Raw genomic sequence first — 27,904 nt, 5'->3', positions numbered from 1 at the left:
AATCTGCCCTGGAGGAAAATTCCTTCCCAACCCCAAATATGGCGATCATCTAAACCCTGAGCATATGGCCCTGAGCATATGGGCAAGATTCATCAGCCAGATACTACAGAAAATTCTTTCCTGGGTAACTCGGATCCCACCCCATCTAATATCCCATCACAGGCCATTGGGCCTATTTACCATGAATATTTAATTACCAAAACCATGTTATCCCATCGTACCATCTCCTCCATAAACTTATCGAGTTTAATCTTAAAGCCACATACAGATCTTGGCTTCCACACAGCATCTTGTGCCAATTTAACTAAACCCATTTAAAATCACACCATAGGTTAAACCAGCACAAGCCCCTGTGTGGGCCCTCTGAGAGATTCTGCCATGAAATGGGAGAGGTGTGTATTAGAGGCTGGGTTTTCAGCTTTCGGGGTGGCAGTTATGAATGGGGAGGTTGGCTGTGGCCCCTTGAAACCTTTCTTTACGGCCAAGGGTGAAGGGCTTTTGAAACATCTTCCAGTTGGAACATGAGGGCCCTTATATGGGGGAAGCAGTTTATTTGTTTTATAGGGTGTTCTATGTTAGCTAATTAAAATTTCTCCCTGCACTTGCAGTTAAATGTGGTATTCTTCAGTATCCCCACAAGGGGGATACCAAGGGGGAACATGCCAACATTGTTACAGCTGTCCTAAGAGTAGAGCAATACTGTCTAGTCCAAGATCTGTCAAACAGACCTACTGCTCCATCGCATGCCACCCAATTCAGTTTTAGAAGCCATGTCTGATTAGATTTGATCAGAGTCACTGGGGCACAACTGACTTTTTACTTTTCTGCAGAGGGTGAAAATTCACATACTAACAGAAAATAGCAGTCAATTCCTCACTCCTCTCCCTTTTTATTAAAAAGGTCATTAAAAGCTACACTACCAACTGTGTCAAGTTTCAATTTGGGTTTACATTTTATTTCTCCACATCAGAGAGTAGTAGGCACTCCATGGCCATTGATAGGATAGGTGCTCAGGAACATAGTTTAAAAACACAAGCTGTTTTGTTGTTATGGCAGACAGCATTTGAACGATGTAGCAGCAGCTGACTCGAAAAATAAGGCCTTGTAATCCATTTCACAATTGAAAGGGCTTCAATTGTCTTAGAACAGTCATAAATGAAGTAAACTTGGGGGTTAAGATGAACAGAGCAGCACTAATAGAAAGAATTTAATATCTTATAATTAACTGCAATGTCAAGCTTCTCACCTCCTCTTCAACTGTTGCTCTCTTTTGTGCAGACCAACTGTAATCAGGATAATGTGCTATAGTTGTAGCACTGCCAAAGTCACACAGCTTAATTGTCCCTTGGTTACTAATCAGCATGTTCTCCACCTGCAGATGGAGGGAAGTTAACAAATTGAAAGAGTTACACATATTTATGAAGGCTGTAGCTCATGCACACTTTTAAATCATACCCAGGAAGTGTACACATATTCATTAAATAAAATGAATCAATACTTGGTATCCCATGTTCGAGGGGACACTTAAGACTCTATAAGAGTAAGTGACAGGCTTAAGGTCCAAGCCGTAGGCAAAACAGGTAGTAATCCCAGGAATTCAAGCTCTCCCCCTTTCTCTAGCCACTAGGACAGCTTGCCCTGAATGACATGAACTATTTTGTGGAATAGTACATCTTTATTTCTAACAAATTCAACTCAAAGGACCTTGTAGTTTATTTAATCCATGTCCCTCCATATGTTAGTTTTGCATGACATTTTCCAATGCTTTAAATTTGAAAAGACATGCAAGGAGTCTTTCACAAATTGCCCTGCAAGATTAATGAGTAGTTTAAAACCTTATCAGGAGCACCAGTTAATAGCTGGGGGGGGCGGGGGGGGGATGATTCTGTGCTGATTGTGAGGCCTGCAAGTGAAAATATAAATTAAATGGTTTCAGAGTAACAGCCGTGTTAGTCTGTATTCGCAAAAAGAAAAGGAGTACTTGTGGCTCACGAAAGCTCATGCTCAAATAAATTGGTTAGTCTCTAAGGTGCCACAAGTACTCCTTTTCTTTTTATAAATTAAATGTTTCTTCAAAAAATTAAACTGTTTTCAATAGGCCTCCCACTGTATCTCATCTTCTCCATTAGCCTTAGATCGTGATAGCCTCAGAGCAGGGAATATCTTGCACATTGTATCTTGAGGCTGCATTCCCTTGACCCACCCTGATAACAGACTCTTCCATTTAGTGGTTTCTATTCTGTTAGTCCACTCTTTAGTGTGCTCCTTTATGCGCCAGGTCTGGCATAGTGGGCACAGCAACAACCAAATACAATCAGCACACACTAATATCAAAGGCACAGAGTAGAATGTGCATGCTTACTTGGGCCCAACTTTAAGAAACAGTGGTCACTACCTTTCTAAGAATGTCAGTAGAGTGTTCATATTTTAAGGGGGTCTCTACCTGTCTCTTCCAAAACCAGCCCACAGGGAACTTTAAAAATCCAAATTTAATTATGAAGAAAATGCCTACCCTATGCTACAAAATGACTGGTTTTGTTTCACGTGGCAAGTACTCAAGGGGACAAACTAATTCAGACAGTTTCAAGTATGAGAGCCACGGGACTATTTTCAAAATGCCCTATAATTAACGTGGAATTTAAACATTTTAAAAAGTGGCACCAGTTTGTACAATGCTGCATGCATGTAAATCACATTAACATTTGCTTTTCCCTGAATCCTTTTGACAATGGCTAATGATGGAGAGCATGCCACACCAACAAACAAAGGAATGAAGTAACGGGAAGTCTGCAGTGGAGATCACTGCATGAATCTCAACCCATTTGAAGGTGCATTATATCAGAGAATTTCAGAGATCCTAATATCTTTAAGAATTTGAAAAGTTACAAAAGCTTTGATACTGAGCCCAACCACCCGTTTTCCCACACAATCAATACCAGATCACTCACTTTAGGGCCAAACAAAGATAAGGTATTTATATTTGTAAATAGTTATTAAAGCAAAAACATTTTAGCTTAAAAGATGCACAAAGACCATTTGACGTAAGTTTTCTCCTCCATCTACCTAAACTCAGTTTTCTGGGAACGGCAGTGCAAATACACCTCCCTAGATCATTTTAGCGAGGCCACTGTCTGTTGCAGCACAAAGATCAAGATCTTGCCCTGTATTTTCTTGTAAAAGCCCTCTCCCTGTGCAGCTACTGTAGTATGAAACCAGCTTTCTGCTTCCCCCTGCCCTCCATCACTTTGAGTTTCTGCCAGGGACAGGTTTTCTTAATAGGCACTGGAATAGTAACAGAAGAAATCAATAATGTAATATTTATTTAACTTTGTAAAATTGTCTATCAGGAACCACACCGTTCAAGGTGCTGCCCTTGAACTAGTGTCTCAGGAAAAATTTCAAGTTTTACAAAATGCTAACCCTTGGCAACTGCATAGTGCCTCCCAGCAGGATGGCACTGGCCACAGTTTTACTTCAGAACTCAAGACCTTCCATACCATTTGTAAAGGACTGACAAAGAATGAAAGGTCTTAAAATAACCAATCAGGAAATAAGTGGCCCCCTTGATTAATTTTAGTTCAAAAGTCAATGTGCTCCAAAACAAAGTACTGCAACAAAAGGTAGATTTTAGTGCCTTTTGAAATGCCAGCCATCCTAATACGACACACTCCCTGCAGCTGGTTGCTAGATTCAAGAGAGAAGTAGCATTTCAGTAGCACACTGACGACATGCTCCTCTTCCTTTCACAGCTTTGTGTTTCTGCTATTAAAAAATTCTTACCACCAAAATGTGTGTGGCTTCCAGTCACGAGCATACTTACCAGCAAATAGGAACTATTGTTCAGATTAAAGTAAGAGTGGGAAACAGACTACATGGTTTCAGTTTGAGCTCCAAAATTTAATTAACAGGATATTCAACAAGTATTTCCAACACCAAAAATATAGGTAAAAGATGCGGTCTAAACACTAAGCCATGTAGTGGTGTCCTTCATTCCCAGTCAGCAATCCCAACGAGATGGATATATATACTCATACCATCATTTGAAATGCTGCATATTCAAGAGTCTCAATTTCATTAGTTCTACAGCATCAACTTTGTAGTCCAACCTGGAAGTCTGCTTTTACATTTCGTTCAAATGTTGCAGTCACTTAAATTCTATACTGTACCTTTAAATCTCTATGAATAATAGGTGGTTTCTGTTTATGCATATGTTGCACTGCTCTGCAGGTCTGATAAAATATCTTCAAAACTGTATCACACGAGAGAGGCCCTTTGGATTCAACTTTCTTTAAGAATTCCACCAGTTGCCCTACAGGAGATAGAACCAATTCATGTTAGTATACAAATGCTTTAAGTTTTGGACAGATGGAAATACTCTTACTTCAAATGATCCATAGTTTTAAAGCATTCAGAGCTTCCATCCCATTTGGATATAAATACTGCCCCTTCATTTCATCAGACTATGCCAGCAATTCCCACTGGACATTTTATTGCCCAATATTAGCTACCAGGGAACAACATAGGGTTTACAACAAGGAATCAATGACTAAACTAGCCATGAATCATTTTAAAGGGGCCTTTCACTATACCAGCTGACACTCTTCATCACAGATGCAGTATACTCTTTTCCATCCTCTCTACTCCTGCCAGGTCATGAGTCAGAAACCACCCTTCCAGCTGAGAAAAAATGGACAACACCCTTAGCCAGGAAGTGCTGCTCCTACACAAGCAACTAATGGAAGTCTGAATGCTTCAAGTAATTAGTCTAAACCATGGTAGTTAAAGGTGTGGTGGGATTTACAGACAATTAGAGATTGCAAACATTGGCTTGTTTAACCTTGAAAGGAGAAGAGTTAGAGGGAATTTATGAGAAGTACTGTAGATTATAAAGGGGACAGTAAAAACTGATCACCTTGTTCCTTTTCAGAATGGCCCATAAATATGAAAAATAGGTCAGTTAACAGCAGGTAAATTGCTGTCTTGCTAGATAAGGTTTAGCTGTTCTCCATGTAGTAAAACTGCACTTTTCCAGTTCAAGATCTACGTATTCATTAGGAAGAATTTACTCTGTTCCTAAAACAAGCCACACCACTCAGGAACAAAAATAGGTTTTACCTTTACAAAGCTCGGTGAGCAGAAGAAACTCGCCCTGCCCAGTATCAGATTCTTCTTTTCCTATTGATGCAGCAGAGCAGAACTGGACAATATTAGGATGACCTGAAAGCTTTTTCTGGGGATTTGTTCAAGGAAAAACTTTAAGTGTGTCAGAGATTTTCTTCATACTATCAAGCACAACCAGCTCACATACACGTCTAATTGGGTGTGTTTAATATACACAACAGAAAAACCTAACCAGTGTCTCATTTGAACAGAATGAGAACTAAAGGCAAAGTCACCAAGAGTAAAAAAGTCAATACCTGTTAATATGGCTCTGGAAGATGCAGATTCTGATCTAGATACAGCTTGGTCTCTCTTGACAATGATTGCAATGCAACAATATAGGTATTTGTAAAAGACATCTCCAGCAACAAGACTTAATCACGGATATCTGCTGACATTCTGGCTGTGTGACCAAGGCAGGTTCACTGTGCCCTCCACGCAGGTCTATACACTAGCCCGGGGTGCTCTGTCTGTTATGGTTTTCCTTCAACTAGGTAGAAAAAAGTCTCACAAAAATCAGAGCCAAGAAGCTTCGTTATAAGCAAGATTATAAAAAAGGAAAATCAAAAACTTTGTACTATAAAATACTTTTTAAAATGTCACTTTCAATCAAAAAAGAGGATTCAGGCTCCTAATTCCAGTGTGGGGAGGAAGAGAGAGAAGTAAACCTAAGTGACTTTAGTCACTGGCTGAGGAGCTTACAATGTATCTGTTTATACAGAAACTAGAACAGTGGGACCCTGGTCTAAAATTCGCAAAAAGAAAAGGAGTACTTGTGGCACCTTAGAGACTAACAAATTTATTTGAGCATAAGCTTTCGTGAGCTACAGCTCACTTAATCGGAGCTGTAGCTCACAAAAGCTTATACTCAAAAAAATTTGTTAGTCTCTAAGGCGCCACAAGTACTCCTTTTCTTTTTGCGAATACAGACTAACACGGCTGCTACTCTGAAAACTGGTCTAAAATTGTGGTCCACAGGTATATTGAGCCATGAACGCATGAAGCCAAGCGCTTAAAAATGGGTATTGGCCAAGGGCTGTGAGTAGTGTTGTGACTCTCGGGCCTACAAAGCATGCCCCTCCTGTGAACTCAAATGTAAAAAGTATGTGAAAGTTCACAAGATGTTACAATAACCTTGAAAAATTGGTCAAAATTGCTTACAAAGTTGAATGTTGTAACAAGTGAATGAGAACCGGACAAAGAAACTGGATTAGTCTAAACCAAAAAGGCCATGCTGATATAATCCAAGGACTGTTGAAATTATGCTGGTTAAAAAAGATGTGGAACCAGAAGATAACAGGTAAAAAAATGGTGTGCCTGATATTAGACCTAATTAGTGAACAAAATAATGAGGGGGATGAACTATGCTGCCCACTTTTTCCTCTTTGGGGGTTTCTTAAAAAGAGACATGTGCGAGGTAGGGGAAAGATCAGTTCAGTTCACCTCTCCCTCTTATCTCCTGTCCCACCTTGCATCCCATCTCCAACCTGCCAGCACCGCAACTCATCTAAGGGACTTAAGGGACATCTAAGGGAAGGCCAGCTGGCTTCGCTCTTGTTTAAGGAACTTTGTTTTCACCTGTGAGTGCTGAAAGTCATCGCATCATCATGACAGCCAGTCCTGAGCCCGCCAGCGGGGAAATCTAATTACCAGCACCACAAAGACATGCAAAATCCTGTACTGTATTCCCTTCTGCCCCACGGTTTCTTTCTTCCTGCCCTCTCTCACTCCTGGCGTTTCATTGAATCCTGAAGTCAACTATACCGTAGTCATCCAAGCCTGCCTTATCTAAGGAGAAAGGATCCAACCAAATGACAGCCCTGACTAGATCGTAACTAACCAGGGTCAAAGCAGCAGGTGTCTAGGTAGAATAGGCAGCCAAAGCAACCACTCGTAACTAACCAGAGATCCAGTGTTCCAAAAATATCAAGCAAAGCCATATTTCACCCATCTTTTCTATCCAGTCTCTCCCTCCACCTTTAGTCTGCCTGTTTGTTAAGAACAGGATAAGCAGGTGCCCTTCACATCAGGACAGAGTAACATTAACCTTTGCCTTTTCATCAAAGAAAGACTGTTCTGAAAATAAAAGACTAATAGTTTGACAGCAAAAGGAGAGAGACTTTGATAAGGTCTAACTAAGTCTCTTTTGCATAACTACTCAACCACAGTTTAAAAATAAATACTTGTTTTAAATTTCTTGTTTTCTTGTGTTTAACCAATACACTTTCAAATTAAATGAATGCTCAGAGGTGTTTCCCAAATAATCAAGGGCTTTATTTAAAAATAACCAACCCCAAACCTATCTATCACTGTTTAATGTTATACAGAGCGAGTTTATAAAACCTGTAACTCTTCAGGCCTTTGAGACCAATATCCATACAACAACAGGGAAAGAGAAGAAGAGTTGTTCAACTCAACAAGGGGAGTAGAAAGTTTAAACAAGTTTTTATCCAACTGGGAAATGACACATTTTCTGAATTTCCCCTCAAAAATTATGACAGACCAAACCACTATCTCCCATTCCATGCATCACATTACAGCTGTTTACTTTAGTACTGTGGAAACATCCTTTGACTTCACAAATTATGGCTCGGCAATTAGTGACCTCTAGCCTATGATTGGTCACTGAAGGAAGGAGTAAATAGCAGGTGCAATAAATTTATTTAAAAAAGAAGTTTGATATCCATAACTCTTTATGAAGTACAGTTACTTTGGCATCAGTTTTCCAGAGTTCAATTTTATGGATGACACTAAAATGTTAGCTAAACATTTGAACAGATGACAAAAAAAGGAGCCGAATAACTCAGGGGACTGATGTGATTGAAAGCCTTTTATCCTGTAACTCATTGGTCTGTACCAAGCCAAGGGTTTCAGAGATTTTCTTCACTGGAGAAATACTTTAGAAATACTTTCAGTGTCAATATGGATCGTGAAGAACAGAAGCTTTCTGTGTCTTCAGGATGTTCATTTCTTCATTCTAAATATTGAATTTTGACCCAAAGAGGATACCATGAAACAAACTTCTTGAATGATGGCTCTGTTCTTCTCCTCTTCATTAGACAATAACCTCTGTATCGGAAAAAAGAATATTGAAAGGGATATAAAATTTTGAAGAACTATAAACTTATAAAAACACATATATGGGAAAAATTAGAGCTAACAAAACAGTCAATGCTCAAGATCAGGGAGCAAGAGTCAAAGCTGGCTTGATCGCATTTGGACATGTCACCACAACAATAACCAAGTTTCTAGTCACCTAGTTCAAGTTTCTAGTCTTCTGTTCTTCTACATCAGTGGTTTTCAACATTTCCGGAGTCTGACACTCAAGCCCCACCACCCAGGGATGAGGCATGTAACATAGCTTCACGGGTCCCCCAGGCAATTACCCTGCTTGCCACCTTCTAACACCGACCCTGCACTTGCGACTTCCCTAAATCCATCCCATTGCTCCTCTGAAGCTCACAACCCCCAGGTTGAGAAACACTGATCTAGGTGAATTGATGTACCCTGGAAGACCTCTGTGTATCCCTGGTTGAGAGCCACTTATCTATATTCTCTCTCTCTTGGAGCGCAGCCTCTAGAATCATGCTTGCACTACTGCACATAGCAATTCCCCACGCTCAAACCCCACGCATTATGGAGCCCACTGGAAGTTAGTTCTGCAGCAGTCTTCTGGACTTCTGGGATGTTTTGCTACAGCAAACAAACTTGTGCAGCAGATTCGAGGGAATTTTTAATGGAATTAAATATGACCATCACTACCAATCTTCCTTATTTTATTTATGTGAATATTAAACATACTGTCCCCCACACTTCCAATTTGCTATTGATTTATGCATCAAGAAATGCAACTCCATTCTAGTGGCAGAGGGAGGAGAGAGACTGGAGATTTGGGTAGCTGTAACTTTTGGCACCTACGGAGTGGTTGGGGTTTTCTGACAACAGTGCCACTCTCTTGTCTTAGGTGAAACAGAAAGATCAATAGGGAGAGAGAACTTGGGTGTTCTTGCCACTCACTTGGACTGTCCAGTTCCCCTTCTGAAATGCATTTTCCTGAGGGTTACCCCTAGAAAAAGTTCAGTCCTGCTATGATGTTGGAGTCATGCAGTCTCATGGTGAAAGAGGTTTCATGCTGTTGTCTGCTAAGTGCTGGTCTACACTACCACTTAAGTCAATCTAACTTACGTCACTCAGGGGTATGAAAAAGACCGGCCTGCACAAGAGATGCACGTTACCATGATCTAAGCACTGTCCAGACCAACACTATGTTGGCGGAAGACACTCTCCTGCTGATATAGCTTCTGCCTCTTGCAGAGGTGGAGTAATTATGCTGATGGAAGAGCGCTCTCCCGTTGGCATAGAGCATCTTCACCAGAAGAGCTACAGTGGTGCAACTGCGCTGATGCAGCGCTTCTAGTATAGACCTGCCCTTGGATGAAGATCTGTTTGTTCCTGCTGCCGTTCCTTGCCAAAGAATGGCCACTTGATAGGTGATGGCCCATCAACTTTGATGACACCTGGCTAGACGTGTCAGCTTGTTTGTCTTTGAGAAATTGCTTTACCCACTCCCCAGACATGTCTGGTAAACACACTTCAGTCATGATTTAATCTTATATTTATATACAGTACTAGTATCCTGTAGACCCTATCGGACCACCAATACATGTATGCCCATAACAATGGACCAGCTCAGTGAACGGCGGGACTTTCTGTTCTTCCCTAGGCAAGACAAAAATACAGCCTCTGAGATACATCTTTATTCCCTGAAACAAACGAGTTAGTACTGCCCCCCGACATGGCTAGTTATTACCCATCACCTTGTATGTGTTGGCTTTGACAAAGTGAAGTATTTTCTGTTTCCTCTACTGTGTAAATGGACAGTGTGTATGTGAATCTGGACTGGTACAGTAAGCAATGGAGAAAATCCTTCAGCTCTGACTTTTTTGTTTTGTATGCACACACATACAACAGTGACCATCATGCTAATGCACTGAGTCAAGAGACACATTTCAATCTTTAAAGTGATTTAAACACACATTACCTTTAAAGCATAATCTTTGCCACTGCCAAGATCTTGAGCTTCATATACAAAAGCAAACCCACCTATCAGATTAAGAAAAGTCAATTATACATTTCATTAATGTCTCTACCAGGTAAATTGATTATTTAGCTTTATTTTAACAACTATAAATAGAAAAAATTCAGTTAATATTAGAAGTGTCTCTAAATACAGTGAGTGTATTCGATTACTTTTCAATTCCTAATCAGCAGCATTAAGAATACCATAAATGCATTGGAAAGTTGGAATGGACTTCTGCTAAGATTCAGAGGGATGGATTAAGGCTGATGCATTAGCCCTCTACAATTGCCCCTTGTGTTAGCAGGCCCCTCCCATATGGCAAAATATGGGTGGGCCTGCAGCCATACTACAGAGGTCAGAGAAAAAGCATCCTTGACATGCTGTCCATTCTGGTCAGGGTTTTTTTGGTGGTTCATTTATGGCCTGGACACAAAAAGAACACCTCCCAACATTCAAAGAGCTAAAGGTGTTGCAGTCTGTGGGACAGAGCTCCCCAAAGAAAGTACCCAAAAAGTGAAGTGGCTAATAACGTTCACTAAAGTGAACTTAAAATGATTTCATGCCTACAAATGTGTGTATCTTCTTTTGAGAACATTTTGGCTCTTTACTAGTGTAATTAATGGCCTAACACAATAGCTCTCTCAGGATGCTAGCCAATCCCTAATCCTCACTCCTTTTTTGGAGGGCTCCATGCCTGGACACCCATTTAAGTTGCCTTGTACACGTTCAGGAGTAGTTCCCATATCACATGCTTTTTATCTGTCTCTCTCATTTTCTTTAGTCTCTTATTTGCAGGTTCGACTTTGTTTTTCTTTCTTCACCCTTTTCTCTTCACTGCTCTGCTCCCCTACTTTCTGAAGCACACACGTTCACAGCTGCTCCCTCTGTTCACCTTCCCCATTTCTCACTAACAGCAGGTCCCCCACTGCTTTGCTCTCCGATCTCTGTTGGCCTCTTTGGGTATTAGATCCACCTTGTGCAGTCTCCGAGCCCTTCCATATACCGGAGAAGGGAAATGGCAGCTTTTGGAGCTCAGAGCCTCCCTTTATTCCACCATTGCTTCAGGCAGCACTGCTTACACCACCATGCTCCACCTGGGAAGTCTGATTTCACTATGGAAGGGCATGCCTTACAAACTCTGAACCATCAGCCTAACCACTGCACTTTAAGTTTTAACTGGCTTTGTTCAAATTTTTCTGTCTTTACTACCCTCTTCACCTAGCAAATCATTCATGGATCAAGTTTACCTCCAACAGGGAGAAAAGACAATATCTGGGTCTCAACACACCTTCCGCTAAGCCTCTTTCCACTTGCAGAAGGGTTTAGTGGAAGAGCTGTAACAGTAGCCCCTTTAGGAGACAGAAGTGAAGGGAATGCATTTAGACTCCATATCCAAAGAGAAACCAAGACCAAAAAGAAGCCCAAACTGGGGAGTTTCTCTGTTCGCTTTGTTATACCCACACCACAGCTTGAGAAAAAGGCGACACTGGCTGATTTTTCCCTGTCAAGATATTCTGTCAGTTTACATATTTGTTACTTTTCACACCTCTCATTTGATTAAGGGCTTGTCTACATGTACAGCACTGCAGCAGCACCGGTACAGCAGCACTGTGCAGCGCATCTGGTGAAGATGTCCTTTGCCAGCAGGAGCGATCTTCCCGTCGGCATAATAAAACCACCCCTGAGCATGGCAGACACGATGTCAGCAGGAGAGCTTCTCCTGCCAACACAGTGCTGTGCACACTGGCGCTTGTATTAGCATAACTTATGTCACTCAAGGGGGTGGTTTATTCACACCCTTTAGCGACATAAGTTATGTCAACATAAGCTATAGTGTAGACACAGCCCCAGTTTAGGTCTTAAAGCCCAGATTTCAACCCTGCAAAGGCTAAATTTAATAAATGTTCAAGGTTATTCTGACTAATTCACCTCATGACTGGGTGAATATTTTGCACTGCTTCCATCTGGCTTCAAAGGGAATCTCAGTGATATTTCAAGTACATAGGAGAGAGAAATTGCTTATTTGGGTTTTCTTAGCTACATTTTGTTATCATTTATGATGATTGGAGTTGTGTATAAAGTGGAGTCATTTTCAAAACATAGATGGACTTTCTACCATCAGTCTATTGTTAAAAGCATTATGATTTTTTGAAGTAGCAAAACATTTATGGGCTTTCATGAACTAAGTGGGGTGGTTTGTTTGTTACCAAGCTGTCATTTGTTATTGGCGATAAACATAGTATGCACCCTCAACTTCTTTTCACAATGCCTACCGGTAACTAATTAGGAAATTGGTTCAGAGCTCTGAACACAAAACAAATCCTCCTAGTTAATGGGAAGTGACAGAGGAGTGAGTCATGGGCCAGTCTATTTTCCTTATTTATTAGCTACTTCTGATCATTTAATACAATGTTCAGCTGTCTGTAAGTATACACCAATAGCAAACTATTTGTATGGTTCTAATCCATTTTGGAAGTGATTTCAATTTCTTTCATTTGTGGATATGTATGACAGCCAAAACTACAAATCAATTATTTATTTGGCTGCAGTTTTTCTTCTATTGTTGAATCATTTTCCCTGTAAGATTATAGTAAACTGAGGAAGAGCAGATAACAAAATGAGAAGGTGGTGGGAAACCAATCATACCTCTAACGGGATCTTATCCTAGTCCCACTGAACAATGATATTCTCAGAGTTTTATATCAGACAGAAGAGAAGGAAGAGAACTCTGATGTCATAAGCCTGTAATGTTTCATAACTCAGCAACAAGAAAGGGAGGACAGAGCAGGTCTAAGGAAGAGAGCAGTGCAAGAAAGACAAGGAGGAGTTGACCTGGTATCCCCTTTGACTAAGGGAACAAGATGCTAATATCTCCAGCCCAGCCACCTTACACATGTTGGAACAACTGCTCTGTGCATGAGGAACACTGCCCAAGTAAGGCAGGAGGATGAATTTGCTTCATGAGCAATCCAAACAGCTCAGTAGCAGGCTTTTCAGAGAGCTGGTACTCAGAACCCTTTTGTAGAATTATGTTCGAACACTACATTCCCATACAGTAACAGCTAACCAGCAAGAGAATCCCACAGAGGATCCACTCATCTTGTTTTTCCAATAGTGCCAACAACAGAGAGTGAAATTACAAGAACTCCTTGACTCTCCCTCTGCTGTTGGTATCCTTAGGGAACTACTATATACAGGGGAAGCACAGGCAAAATCATGGGGGCATGAGGTGGAAGGAAAGGAACAAGATGAGCAGAGGGGCTAGGGAAAAAGTCAGAGCGAGCGAGAGAGAGAGAAACACTGGAGGGGACAGACTAACTAGTAGGGCACAGAAGATATCTCAGCTGAGAATATAAAAGAAGGGTGACAGACATAAGCGTTACCAGTAAAGCAGCTTATTCATACCCCACTATGTGCACTTGTACTGGGTCTTTCACTGGATATAGATTCCAAGTTAGAAAGTAAATCACAAACATGCAGCACTAGCTCATCAGACTCAAGCATATCAGGAATACTCTACTTCCTCTAAATGCCAAAAGGGGAAAAAGGGGGACAGCAGAACCCAAAGGAAGTGACAAGTTTGTTCTCTGCAGGTTCTCCTGTTTACCCATTTATGCCTCACTTTCTAACTCCAGGTTCTGTACCGTCTGAACAGAGCCCACAGTGTTCGTAGAGTGCTCCATGAGTAGGGCTCAGAGGCACTATAGTGATAAACAAAACCCACCAACAACAACTTAAATCCTTAATAAGCCCCCACAATTCTAGCGGATGGGCAGGAGGAAAGAGCCCTGTTCCCATCATCATGTGCAGAGGATATGACGTACAAACTGGGGCCATTTAGTCTCTTCCTGTATGGGTAATGGAACAAGACATGAGAAATAGCATGCCCAATGCTTTTGCTGATCAGTTGGTGAGACACAGTTGGTGCCAGCTGGCAAAGGGTTCACTGTTCTGTAACAGCTACTCCTAACAGGCCTGACAAGTAGAGCCCTGTAAATCTGCGGATACAAATTTTGTATCCACGCCAGGTTCTACTAACAAGCTTACTACACTTAGCACCATTTCATAGTATTTATCCATAAAGAACATCATGTGAGGTCCCTAATATAGGCTTATGTCATACACATCCTCACAACCACTGCGTGATGTGCGTACGGATGATATTAAAGGAGGCGTGTCTATGTACTGAAAAGATGTTTAAAGTGTGTCCAAGGCAGAGCTGACCAGCAAGCCTTCGCCAGACAAAGGATGTTGATTCATCTGTCTCTGTTGACCGCAGAGTGGATAAATATCAAGAATTTAAAAAAAAAAAAATTAAAAAAAAAAAAAAACCAGGGCTGGGGCGGCAGGGGGTGCGGGTGGGAGGGCAGCACAAAATGTTTTTGCTTGGGGCGGCAAAAAAACTAGAGCCAGCCCTGTTAGGTAGTTAGGAGCTGGACGCTGCAGGGAACACTCGCAGGTTGCAGGGGGTTGGTGCATGCCTATCACTAGCCTGCACAAAAAGAAAAGGAGTACTTGTGGCACCTTAGAGACTAACCGATTTATTCGAGCACAAGCTTTCGTGAGCTACAGCTCACTTCATCGGATGCATAAAGTGGAAAATACAGTGAGGATGTTTTTATACACACAGACCATGAAAAAATGGGTGTTATCACTTCAAAAGGTTCTCTCTCCCCCCACCCCACTCTCCTGCTGGTAATAGCTTATCTAAAGTGATCACTCTCCTTACAATATGTATGATAATCAAGGTGGGCCATTTCCAGCACAAATCCAGGGTTTAACAAGAACATCTGAGGAACAGTGGGGGGGAGGAAAGGAATAAAAAAGGGGAAATAGGTTACTTTTTATAATGACTCAACCACTCCCAGTCTCTATTCAAGCCTAAATTAATTGTATCCAATTTGCAAATTAATTCCAATTCAGCAGTCTCTCCTTGGAATCTGTTTCTGAAGTTTTTCTGTTGTAATATCGCAACTTTCATGTTTGTAATCGCGTGACCAGAGAGATTGAAGTGTTCTCCGACTGGTTTATGAATGTTATAATTCTTGACATCTGACTTGTGTCCATTTATTCTTTTACGTAGAGACTGTCTAGACTGTACAGTTGTCCCCTGTACTTAATTGAGATCCCAGACCTTGTGGATCCTCCCCTTAGGCTGGGAGAGGTCCTTTAGTAGTGGACAGGCTCCACCCGCCCATCTCCAGGATCCTAACAGACTGTAAGCCTCTCGGTGCAGGCTAGAGGCCTGGAAGGCAGTACTTCTGTTGCAAGGTTTCATACAAAAAAGAAGCTTACAAGAAGTGGAAGATTGGACAAATGACCAGGGATGAGTATAAAAATATTGCTGGGGCATGCAGGAGTGAAATCAGAAAGGCCAAATCACACCTGGAGTTGCAGCTAGCAAGAGATGTCAAGAGTAACAAGAAGGGTTTCTTCAGGTATGTTGGCAACAAGAAGAAAGTCAAGGAAAGTGTGGGCCCCTTACTGAATGAGGGAGGCAACCTAGTGACAGAGGATGTGGAAAAAGCTGAAGTACTCAATGCTTCTTTTGCCTCTGTCTTCACGAACAAGGTCAGCTCCCAGACTGCTGCACTGGACAGCACAGCATGGAGAGGAGGTGACCAGCCCTCTGTGGAGAAAGAAGTGGTTCGGGACTATTTTGAAAAGCTGGACGTGCACAAGTCCATGCGGCCAGATGCGTTGCATCCGAGAGTGCTAAAGGAGTTGGTGGATGTGATTGCAGAGCCATTGGCCATTATCTTTGAAAACTCATGGTGATCGGGGGAAGTCCCGGACGACTGGAAAAAGGCTAATGAAGTGCCCATCTTTAAAAAAAAGGAAGGAGGAGGATCCTGGGAACTACAGGCCAGTCAGCCTCACCTCAGTCCCTGGAAAAATCATGGAGCAGGTCCTCAAGGAATCAATTCTGAAGCACTTAGAGGAGAGGAAAGTGATCAGGAACAGTCAGCATGGATTCACCAAGGGCAAGTCATGCCTGACTAATCTAATTGCCTTCTATGATGAGATTACTGGTTCTGTGGATGAAGGGAAAGCAGTGGACGTGTTGTTCCTTGACTTTAGCAAAGCTTTTGACACTGTCTCCCACAGTATTCTTGCCAGCAAGTTAAAGAAGTATGGGCTGGATGAATGGACTATAAGGTGGATAGAAAGCTGGCTAGATTGTCGGGCTCAATGGGTAGTGATCAATGGCTCCATGTCTAGTTGGCAGCCGGTATCAAGTGCAGTGCCCTAAGGGTCGGCCCTGGGGCCAGTTTTGTTCAATATCTTCATAAATGAACTGGAGGATGGTGTGGATTGCACCCTCAGCAGGTTTGCAAATGACACTAAACTGGGAGGAGAGGTAGATACGCTGGAGGGTAGGGATAGGATACAGAGGGCCCTAGACAAATTGGAGGATTGGGCCAAAAGAAATCTGATGAGGTTCAACAAGGACAAGTGCAGAGTCCTGCACTTAGGACGGAAGAATCCAATGCACCGCTACAGACTAGGGACCGAATGGCTGGGCAGCAGTTCTGCAGAAAAGGACCTAGGGGTCACAATGGATGAGAAGCTGGATATGAGTCAGTGTGCCCTTGTTGCCAAGAAGGCCAATGGCATTTTGGGATGTATAAGTAGGGGCACTGCCAGCAGATCGAGGGACATGATCATTCCCCTCTATGCGACATTGGTGAGGCCTCATCTGGAGTACTGTGTCCAGTTTTGGGCCCCACACTACAAGGAGGATGTGGAAAAATTGGAAAGAGTCCAGCAGAGGGCAACAAAAATGATTAGGGGACTGGAACACATGACTTATGAGGAGAGGCTGAGGGAACTGGAGATGTTTAGTCTACGGAAGACAAGAATGAGGGGGGATCTGATAGCTGCTTTCAACTACCTGAAAGGGGGTTCCAAAGAGGATGATCTAGACTGTTCTCAGTGGTAGCTGATGACAGAACAAGAAGTAATGGTCTCAAGTTGCAGTGGGGGAGATTTAGGTTGGATATTAGGAAAAACTTTTTCACTAGGAGGGTGGTGAAACACTGGAATGCGTTGCCTAGGGAGGTGGTGGAATCTCCTTCCTTAGAAGTTTTTAAGGTCAGGCTTGACAAAGCCCTGGCTGGGATGATTTAATTGGGGATTGGTCCTGCTTTGAGCAGGGGGTTTGACTACATGACCTCCTGAGGTCCTTTCCAACCCTGATATTCTATGATTCTATGGTGCTGAGACACAGCAGGCAGAGACAAGAATGCCTCATGCTAAGGGTATGTGTGTGGGGGGAGGCGGGGAGGGTGCCTCACAACCCTGGGTACCTCTGGGGAGCTCACAGTAGGGACTAGCATTATATAGATATGACAGTACTGGTGAACCATGCAGGAGAATAAATTAATTCTGTCCTTGGAGTGAAGCCCATTACTGGAGATTTCTGGTCCAGTTTAGTGATGTGAAGCAGCGGCAGCAGAGCCTGCCCAAAAGCGGGGGGGGAGGGAAGGGGGAAGGAGACAGGGCCCTCCGCCCTCGTCTCCCGCCGAAGGCCCCGCTCCCGGCCAAGCTGGAAGCCAGAGCAGGCTGGGAGCTATGCATGGCTCCTCTACCTGCCCGGGGTGGAGGGTTAAGAGCAGCCCCCAGCCTGTGTCCTAGCCCAGGGCAGGTGGAGGGTCCACAGCACCCCACAGCTGCCTGGGCTCCCCGGCCGGGCTACAGCTGCCAGACTGGCCAGGAAGGGTGGGATCCCTGCTGAAAAGTGGTAGGGCCATGGCTCTCTGATCCCACCCCACCCCGATTCCGGTGCCCCTGAGGTGAAGTACTATTTTTGTTAATCGCTATATTTAAAATTGCTCCAAATTATTATAGTCCTTTGAAACATGCCATGTTTGGAGAGGTGGGGCACCACCTACACTAGCTGAGTGAGCCCATATGTGAACAATTAGAACTCTGTTCTTGCCCTTTAAAAACACACACACAGCATGAAGAGATGCTCTTCAGAATAAAGACTTATGTTCTTCAGTCAGCACATGAACAGACTCCCAGCACATTTAAAAAAAAACCTACTGCAAACTTAGTTTTCTGAAAGGCACTACAAGTGCAGGTAGAAGGCCAACCGTAAGGCTGTTTTTGAAGATCAGTCAAGTTGTATGCATTTGAAGAGACGCTACAGATAGGTTTTGGAGTAGCAGCTGTGTTAGTCTGTATCCGCAAAAAGAACAGGAGGACTTGTGGCACCTTAGAGACTAACCAATTTATTTGAGCATAAGCTTTCGTGAGCTACAGCTCACTTCATCGGATGCATTCATCTTAGAAACATGTGTCTGAAACTACAGCTGAGAAAGCAACAAGCTGCTTCAAGGAACTGGAAGGGGTTAGAACCAAACACATTTTATGAGCCCATGCTCGCTGAACTGCTGCAACTCTGCTGCTTTTCATACAGAAGTCTAACACTGCAGGGACACTCTTCATGGGTAAGTCTGCTTTGTATTAAGTTTTCAAATAAAATAAAGCCAGATCATGCTAAACTCCATCCACAGTCACATAATGAGTTAACAGTGAATAAAGTAGCTAGAAGTCAGAGATGACCAGAGTACGCAACCAGTCATCTTGACACTACCAGAAAACAGACTCCGATTCACAGAATTTTGTAGTTTCACCGTAATGACTGTGGAACCTCCACTTGTCATCGTTGCAGGACACCTCACCTTTGACCCCTCTCAGGTGTTAGACTCTGTACCTTCACTTACCTCAGGAGAGAAACCTGGCATTCTCCCATTCCTGGGCTAGGCACAACTGAGTTCAATGCTTCCCTTTGGGAGTTATCAGTGGTTAATACAGGTGATCAGACAGTCTTTTCAAACTGAACAAAGCTTAATATAGGGAAAAAGCATTTTAACACAATAAATCAGTCATGATTATCTTACTATAGTCCTATTTTACCCCAAACCCCAACCTCTGGAATATGGGTGTTAGTCTGCTCCCTAACAGTGTCTGCCTCAGTCTCCCCTGTCTGTCAGGGACTCCCTTTTTAAAACTAACCAAAGGCTTTAATTCTCTCCTGTATCTGCTGAACCTGGTTACACCAGGTCCAGTGGCTCAGCTCCCTACCCAAATGTACACTCTGCATGCCCCTTATCCCTTTAAGAGTTTACCATGAGATGTGAATAGCAGGATCCAACATCCCCCACTGAGTCTTATGACAAACCTGCTAGTGAATTAGCATAATATAGGCATATAGTAAACACCACAATACCTGGTCAAGATACAATATTTGTAAATTACAGGTCAGCCCCATGTCCTTTACACCACTGGAAAGAAATTAATTTTGCAAATTGTTCAGTATTTGCTAAAAACCATAAAGCAAGAGTAAAGCATCAGAGGACAATTTAGACTAGGTATACAAGCAGTAATTTTGAATAAGTTGGAACTTGCTTGAAAATCATGAGTTATAAATATGATAGAACTTGAACCTTAGAAGTTAAGTTCCATTTACTTTGATCAAGGCATGCATATTTTCTTTTCTTTTTTTTTATGGAAATTAAGGTAACATCTATAGAAGTATGGCAAGAATTACTTTCAAACACAAAGTCTTGGTTTGAATGACAAGCTTTAAATTAAGTGCATTTTTGGAGGTTTCCCCTGAAAAGCAATGGTTTAGAACAAGGGAAGAGAGGTTTTGCAAAAAACAAAATTTCAAGTTATTTAAGTGTTGCAGAACACTGAGCACTATATTTTGCCATCTCTGACTTTACAATTTCAATTTAGCATATCATATGGAACTTGTACATGTTCTGTTCATCATAACAAAATGGTAATCCACTACAGTGAGATTTCATGTTACTATTACAGTTTGATGGAGAAGCGTAGATACCAGTGGGAGTTTTGAGTGCATTTTGGAGTGCTGTAGGTGACTGGAGCGGAGTATTAGCAAGATTCTTAAGCAGTGGGTCTTAAATATTTGTACTGTGGACCACTTGAGAGCTGGTCAACTATGGAACAACTCCCCTTTCTACATCACAATATTCCACTTTAATTGAAGCAAATACTGTGAAGGCCCCTTCTCTGAAGCAGCCCATTAGACTTAAATTATGCACTAAGGGTTCACAATTTATGCAGCAGTATTACAATATTAGTCTCAGGGGAAAGATAATTATTAAAATGGCGTTGAGAGTACATGAGTAAATTAGGGGCTAATGTCTTTACAAGAATATTGTAGTTATAAAAAACCTCATGCACTAGAAACAGAAAACTCAAGAGTCGGGAATTGAACTGCAAAGAAACCCAAACTTCAAACACTGTAGAAGAGTCAAGTTGCCACAGCATTGCTGGTGACATCTTCAATCTGGAAGCATCACTACCAACAGTCTGGTACAATGACTGAACCACTGCCATCATTTTGTCTCATCTTCAATGTATTTTCATAACGAGTTTAAAAATCTGCTGCAGCTGTGGACTAAGCTTACACTGAGAAATTTGTACAGACATGTACAGTACCAATTGTAAGTATATTTTCCCACCACAGTAAGCTTTTCTCTTTTCAATTCAGAAGCATGATTTAGTTATCTGGGACAAAAAGGTTTCTTTATACTAGTTCTCTATTCAACAATATTCTATAACTGATACTACGTGAAGTCCCATTAAAGAATGGAGAAGGACGCCATTTATCTCATCAGCGATTTCGAACAGTACGTCTCTCTATAAACAGTGTGCGGTTGTAGTGGCCACTAAAGTTCTAAACATGATTAAAAGGGAGGAAGCATTTAGAAGAGGAGGTGTCATGGACTAAATGAAACTTAAGAATGGAAAAATTGTCTCACAATGTATTTTACTTTGTCTGGAAATTTACTAGTAAAAAACTATGCAATTTAGCACCTGGAAGCAAAGAGGCAACAACATGAGTAGCTGGAGAACCACCAGGTTAGGGGCTGAGTTTAGTTGGAAGGAGGAAATAGGAGCGCTGATATGACAGGCTTACATTTTGCGGACAGCTTTCTCCCCACTGAATAAAAGATGAACGAGGATGAATTAAGATGGGGCGGTCAATATCTGTGGGAGTAAGACTATGGGAGCGAGGGGTCCATGGACAGGCTTTAATTTTATATCCATTGTCCCAGACTCAGCAGGTAGGAGACTGAAGCTAGTCTCCGTGTGCAGGCAAGCATGCAAAGGAGAGTTTAGTAAGGAAAGACTTGGTGGGTTATATTTTGGGGATGAGCCCACAGGATTGGAAAGAGACAATGAGTTTGAGTTTGCCCTTTTCTCTAGCTTTGCTAGGTGAGAGGCTGGGGCCATATTGGCAATCTTCTTCATGTGCAGATGGGATTCATAAAGGAAGAGGTCTATCTGGGAGATAGAACTAACGGTTCAGTGTCTACCCTAACTGTGCTTTCTCACTTTTTGAAAAACTTTGATACCGTTTCATATCCACACTGTTCTGAACGACTGCCACTGCAGCAATTCCCACCCACCACCACCACCCTGTAATGTAGGACAATGCTCTGGACCCATCAGTCTAAACCATTGCACTATAAGGTGGGTAGAAAGCTGGCTAGATTGTCGGGCTCAACGGGTAGTGATCAATGGCTCCATGTCTAGTTGGCAGCCGGTATCAAGTGGAGTGCCCCAAGGGTCGGTCCTGGGGCCAGTTTTGTTCAGTATCTTCATAAATGATCTGGAGGATGGTGTGGATTGCACTCTCAGCAAATTTGCGGATGATACTAAACTGGGAGGAGTGGTAGATACGCTGGAGGGCAGGGATAGGATACAGAAGGACCTAGACAAATTGGAGGATTGGGCCAAAAGAAATCTGATGAGGTTCAATAAGGATAAGTGCAGGGTCCTGCACTTAGGACGGAAGAACCCAATGCACCGCTACAGACTAGGGGCCGAATGGCTAGGCAGCAGTTCTGCAGAAAAGGACCTAGGGGTGACAGTGGACAAGAAGCTGGATATGAGTCAGCAGTGTGCCCTTGCTGCCAAGAAGGCCAATGGCATTTTGGGATGTATAAGTAGGGGCATAGCAAGCAGATCGAGGGACATGATCGTTCCCCTCTATTCGACATTGGTGAGGCCTCATCTGGAGTACTGTGTCCAGTTTTGGGCCCCACACTACAAGAAGGATGTGGATAAATTGGAGAGAGTCCAGCGAAGGGCAACAAAAATGATTAGGGGTCTAGAACACATGACTTATGAGGAGAGGCTGAGGGAGCTGGGATTGTTTAGCCTGCAGAAGAGAAGAATGAGGGGGGATTTGATAGCTGCTTTCAACTACCTGAAAGGGGGTTCCAAAGAGGATGGCTCTAGACTGTTCTCAATGGTAGCAGATGACAGAACGAGGAGTAATGGTCTCAAGTTGCAGTGGGGGAGGTTTAGATTGGATATTAGGAAAACCTTTTTCACTAAGAGGGTGGTGAAACACTGGAATGCGTTACCTAGGGAGGTGGTAGAATCTCCTTCCTTAGAGGTTTTTAAGGTCAGGCTTGACAAAGCCCTGACTGGGATGATTTAACTGGGAAGTGGTCCTGCTTCGAGCAGGGGGTTGGACTAGATGACCTTCAGGGGTCCCTTCCAACCCTGATATTCTATGATTCTATGATTTCAGTGCTGTCCACACAGTACAAGCTTTCCCTTGCTTCATCCCAAGTAATACTGATGCCCATTCTGCATCTCATACAGCTGCATGTCCTCTGCTTCCCCACTTCCCAGCCACTCTGTCCCTTTCCTGCCAAGCTCCTAAAATGGTGTCAGAAAAGCTGAAGAAACAGAAAATGGTAGAAAAACCGCTTCCCACCTCCCCCACCCCCTTCATGTGGACACAGACGAGCTTATGTGGTCCATGGCAAAAAGGTGCATTACAAACCCAATGCACACACAGTGTCACAATATCTCCCAAAGCGACTATAGCCCAGGGAAAGAAACAAAGACAGGGTCTTGCAAGTCCTGTGTCCCAGACCAGACATACTTTCCCAGGGCACCAGACTCAGCAACCTTGTCTCTCATTTCTATATGGGGAACAAAAGCAGCAGCTATAAGAAGCCTTTAAAGTTCCATGACATCCTTCAGCTCTGGAACTGGACTTTCCTCATTTGCTAAACTAGTTATAAGTCTCTCTGTATCCCATTCTTCTACCACTGCATTCCTTCAGCAACCCAAGTTCAAGCTCCCTGCCAGTTTTGCTTCTAACCTTCATCCACTCCCATTTAAAACCCTCCTCCCCTCTTAACCTAACACTGCGTCGTCCCCCACACACACATTCCAACACCAACTATTCCCCTATAAAAACAACAAAACTGAAAGTAACTTACTGGTTATATATATGTGTGTGTATATATATACACACAAACACACACACACAGAGCTAATATAGCACTTTTGTCTCACAACAGAAATGCTGTAGATGTTTTTGAAAACTAAAATTACTCTTTGCTTCTGATGAGGATTCTACTTTTCATTCTATAGGACACTGAAGGAACTTCACAAACTTAAAGATACTCCTGTCTGAAAAATGTGTGCTCGTTACATCACCTAAGATCACTGTAACCGAAGAAAGTATGTTCCAGCTTGTTTGTTCTGAGCATTTGAGAGCACCCTGTGTTTAGTTTGTTTTCCATGCTACTTCTCTGACACAATGGGAAAGAAGAATTTTTTAAAACAGGTACATATGGATGAACAACCACCAAGTTTTCATGGGATTCAAAGGTAGTTGTATCTAAAAATATTTTACATTATTTCACTAAAATTGTCTGGATTTCACGTTTACAGCATACTTTAGCAATTAATCAACATATAAAACCATTGTTTTTATAGAACAAAGTAATCTGACATGTCAGATTAAAAGCTGTGCTCGTGAAACTGTGCCCTTACATACGGTGTTCATATTTTACATGATTTAAAAACGAAAACATTTAAAAAACCCAAAGCTTTTGCTTTTTTGTTAATCTTGAACAAGAAAGACTATTAGTCAGTATCACTTTCTCTTTCTGTGTTTGGAATGCAAACACTGCAAGCGACCATTAAAAACCAACTAGATGAAATGGGCTTACTCACACCTTTTTAAGATGGGAAAACATTTTAAGGTTTCAAGAATCTGTGTAACAAAAAAAAAAATCACACACACACACTCTAAAATTTTGGGCTGGCGATGTCCCTTAAATTCACTGTGTATTGGAAAGACAGACACTCAAAACGTTTTCACCACCCAACTACTCTCCAGGTTTCATTAGATTTCATAATTCTTCCAAACTAAGAATTATAGCAGCCAGGAAATCCCAAGTAAAGGACACTTCCCCATGCAAACTATACAAGTAAGTTTTTAAACACTGAAGTCTGCAATTACTTCTTAAAACTAAAAAGAAAAGGAGTACTTGTGGCACCTTAGAGACTAACCAATTTATTTGAGCATGAGCTTTCGTGAGCCACAGCTCACTTCATCGGACGCATACTGTGGAAACTGCAGAAGACATTATATACACAGAGACCTTGAAACAATACCTCCTCCCACCCCACTCTCCTGCTGGTAATAGCTTATCTAAAGTGATCATCAAGTTGGGCCATTTCCAGCACAAATCCAGGTTTTCTCACCCTCCGACCTCCCACACACAAACTCACTCTCCTGCTGGTAATAGCCCATCCAAAGTGACCACTCTCCTCACAATGTGTATGAAAATCAAGGTGGGCCATTTCCAGCACAAACACAGGTTCTCACCCCACCACCCCCTTTTTTCAAAAAAACACACACACAAAAACTCACTCTCCTGCTGGCAATAGCTCATCCAAACTGACCTCTCTCCTTACAATGTGCATGATAATCAAGGTGGGCCATTTCCAGCATAAATCCAAGTTTTACCAGAACAACGGGGGGAGGGGGGGTAGAAAAAAACAAGGGGAAATAGGCTACCTTGCATAATGACTTAGCCACTCCCAGTCTCTATTTAAGCCTAAATTAATAGTATCCAATTTGCAAATGAATTCCAATTCAGCAGTTTCTCGCTGGAGTCTGGATTTGAAGTTTTTTTGTTGTAAGATAGCGACCTTCATGTCTGTGATTGCATGACCAGAGAGATTGAAGTGTTCTCCGACTGGTTTATGAATGTTATAATTCTTGACATCTGATTTGTGTCCATTTATTCTTTTATGTAGAGACTGTCCAGTTTGACCAATGTACATGGCAGAGGGGCATTGCTGGCACATGATGGCATATACCACATTGGTGGATGTGCAGGTGAACGAGCCTCTGATAGTGTGGCTGGCGTTATTAGGCCCTTTGATGGTGTCCCCTGAATAGATATGTGGGCACCATTGCTGTGGCCCCTTGTAGCATGTAGTAGTTTAGAAAGTTTAGTGTCCTTTTTCTTTTGTAGAGAAGCAAAGTGTGCGTTGTAAATGTTTCGACCTTCAGGAGGAGCCATTTACAACGCAAACTTTGCTTCTCTACAAAAGAAAAAGGACACTAAACTTTCTAAACTACTATATGCTACAAGGGGCCACAGCAATGGTTCCCTCAACCCACCCAGCAATATTGTTAACCTATCCAACTATACTCTCAGCCCAGCAGAAGCAGCTGTCCTACCTCAGGGCCTCTCCTTCTGCCCCTCCACCCCCACGAACATGATACAGTTCTGTGGTGACCTAGAATCCTATTTTCGACATCTCCGACTCAAGGAATATTTCCAAAATACCTCTGAACAACATACTAATCCACAGAGGCCTCCCTACCAACATTACAAAAAGAAGGATTCTAGGTGGACTCCTCCTGAAGGTCGAAACAGCAGACTGGACTTCTACATAGACTGCTTCCGCCGACGTGCACGGGCTGAAATTGTGGAAAAGCAGCATCACTTGCCCCATAACCTCAGCCGTGCAGAACACAATGCCACCCACAGCCTCAGAAACAACTCTGACATCATAATCAAAAAGGCTGACAAAGGAGGTGCTGTTGTCATCATGAATAGGTCGGAATATGAACAAGAGGCTGCTCGGCAGCTCTCCAACACCACTTTCTACAAGCCATTACCTTATGATCCCACTGAGAGTTACCAAAAGCAACTACAGCATTTGCTCAAGAAACTTCCTGAAAAAGCACAAGATCAAATCCGCACAGACACACCCCTGGAACCCTGACCTGGGATATTCTATCTACTACCCAAGATCCATAAACCTGGAAATCCTGGGCGCCCCATCATCTCAGGCATTGGCACCCTGACAGCAGGATTGTCTGGCTATGTAGACTCCCTCCTCAGGCCCTACGCTACCAGCACTCCCAGCTACCTTCGAGACACCACTGACTTCCTGAGGAAACTACAATCCATCGGTAATCTTCCTGATAACACCATCTTGGCCACTATGGATGTAGAAGCCCTCTACACCAACATTCCACACAAAGATGGACTACAAGCCATCAGGAACACTATCCCCGTTAATGTCACGGCTAACCTGGTGGCTGAACTTTGTGACTTTGTCCTTACCCATAACTGTTTTACATTTGGGGACAATATATACCTTCAGATCAGCGGCACTGCTGTGGGTACCCGCATGGCCCCACAGTATGCCAACATTTTTATGGCTGACTTAGAACAACGCTTCCTCAGCTCTCATCCCCTAACGCCCCTATTCTACTTGCGCTATATTGATGACATCTTCATCATCTGGACCCATGGAAAAGAAGCCCTTGAGGAATTCCACCATGATTTCAGCAATTTCCATCCCACCATCAACCTCAGCCTGGTCCAGTCCACACAAGAGATCCACTTCCTCGACGCTACAGTGCTAATAAACAATGGTCACATAAACACCACCCTATACCGGAAACCTACTGACCACTATTCCTACCTACATGCCTCCAGCTTTCACCCTGACCACACCACGCGATCCATCGTCTACAGCCAAGCTCTGCAATACAACCGCATTTGCTCCAACCCCTCAGACAGAGACAAACACCTACAAGATCTCTATCAAGCGTTCTTACAACTACACTACCCACCTGCAGAAGTGAAGAAGCAGATTAATAGAGCCAGAAGAGTTCCCAGAAGTCACCTACTACAGGACAGGCCTAACAAAGAAAATAACAGAACGCCACTAGCCGTCACCTTCAGCCCCCAACTAAAACCCCTCCAACGCATTATTAAGGATCTACAACCTATCCTGAAGGATGACCCAACACTCTCACAAATCTTGGGAGACAGGCCAGTCCTTGCCTACAGACAGCCCCCCAACCTGAAGCAAATACTCACCAACAACCACATACCACACAACAGAACCACTAACCCAGGAACCTATCCTTGCAACAAAGCCCGTTGCCAACTGTGCCCACATATCTATTCAGGGGACACCATCAAAGGGCCTAATAACATCAGCCACACTATCAGAGGCTCGTTCACCTGCACATCCACCAATGTGATATATGCCATCATGTGCCAGCAATGCCCCTCTGCCATGTACATTGGTCAAACTGGATAGTCTCTACATAAAAGAATAAATGGACACAAATCAGATGTCAAGAATTATAACATTCATAAATCAGTCGGAGAACATTTCAATCTCTCTGGTCACACAATCACAGACATGAAGGTCGCTATCTTACAACAAAAAAACTTCAAATCCAGACTCCAGCGAGAAACTGCTGAATTGGAATTCATTTGCAAATTGGATACTATTAATTTAGGCTTAAATAGAGACTGGGAG

The 27,904-nt window shown here is 42.7% G+C and overlaps 1 protein-coding gene across 4 annotated transcripts in view; it reads right to left on the bottom strand.

Annotated features, from left to right (window-relative positions):
* GAK (cyclin G associated kinase) overlaps positions 1-27,904 on the bottom strand; it is a 149,835-nt gene that overhangs the window by 102,975 nt on the left and 18,956 nt on the right. For 3 of the 4 annotated variants that reach the window (XM_073345849.2, XM_073345850.2, XM_073345848.2), the window contains exons 2-6: positions 10,202-10,263; positions 8,170-8,229; positions 5,116-5,230; positions 4,167-4,309; positions 1,247-1,372 (exon numbers count right to left, since the gene is read on the bottom strand). In XM_073345849.2, coding sequence (XP_073201950.1) covers positions 1,247-1,372; positions 4,167-4,309; positions 5,116-5,230; positions 8,170-8,229; positions 10,202-10,263 — 506 coding nt within the window. The remainder of the gene's footprint in view (positions 1-1,246; positions 1,373-4,166; positions 4,310-5,115; positions 5,231-8,169; positions 8,230-10,201; positions 10,264-27,904) is intronic. The other variant, XM_078852971.1, reaches the window with a different exon arrangement.

The sequence above is a fragment of the Lepidochelys kempii genome, chromosome 5 (genome assembly GCF_965140285.1).
Source record: "Lepidochelys kempii isolate rLepKem1 chromosome 5, rLepKem1.hap1, whole genome shotgun sequence".
In the NCBI taxonomy this organism is placed as follows: domain Eukaryota; kingdom Metazoa; phylum Chordata; order Testudines; family Cheloniidae; genus Lepidochelys; species Lepidochelys kempii.
This window is presented reverse-complemented; position numbering and strand designations above follow the sequence as displayed.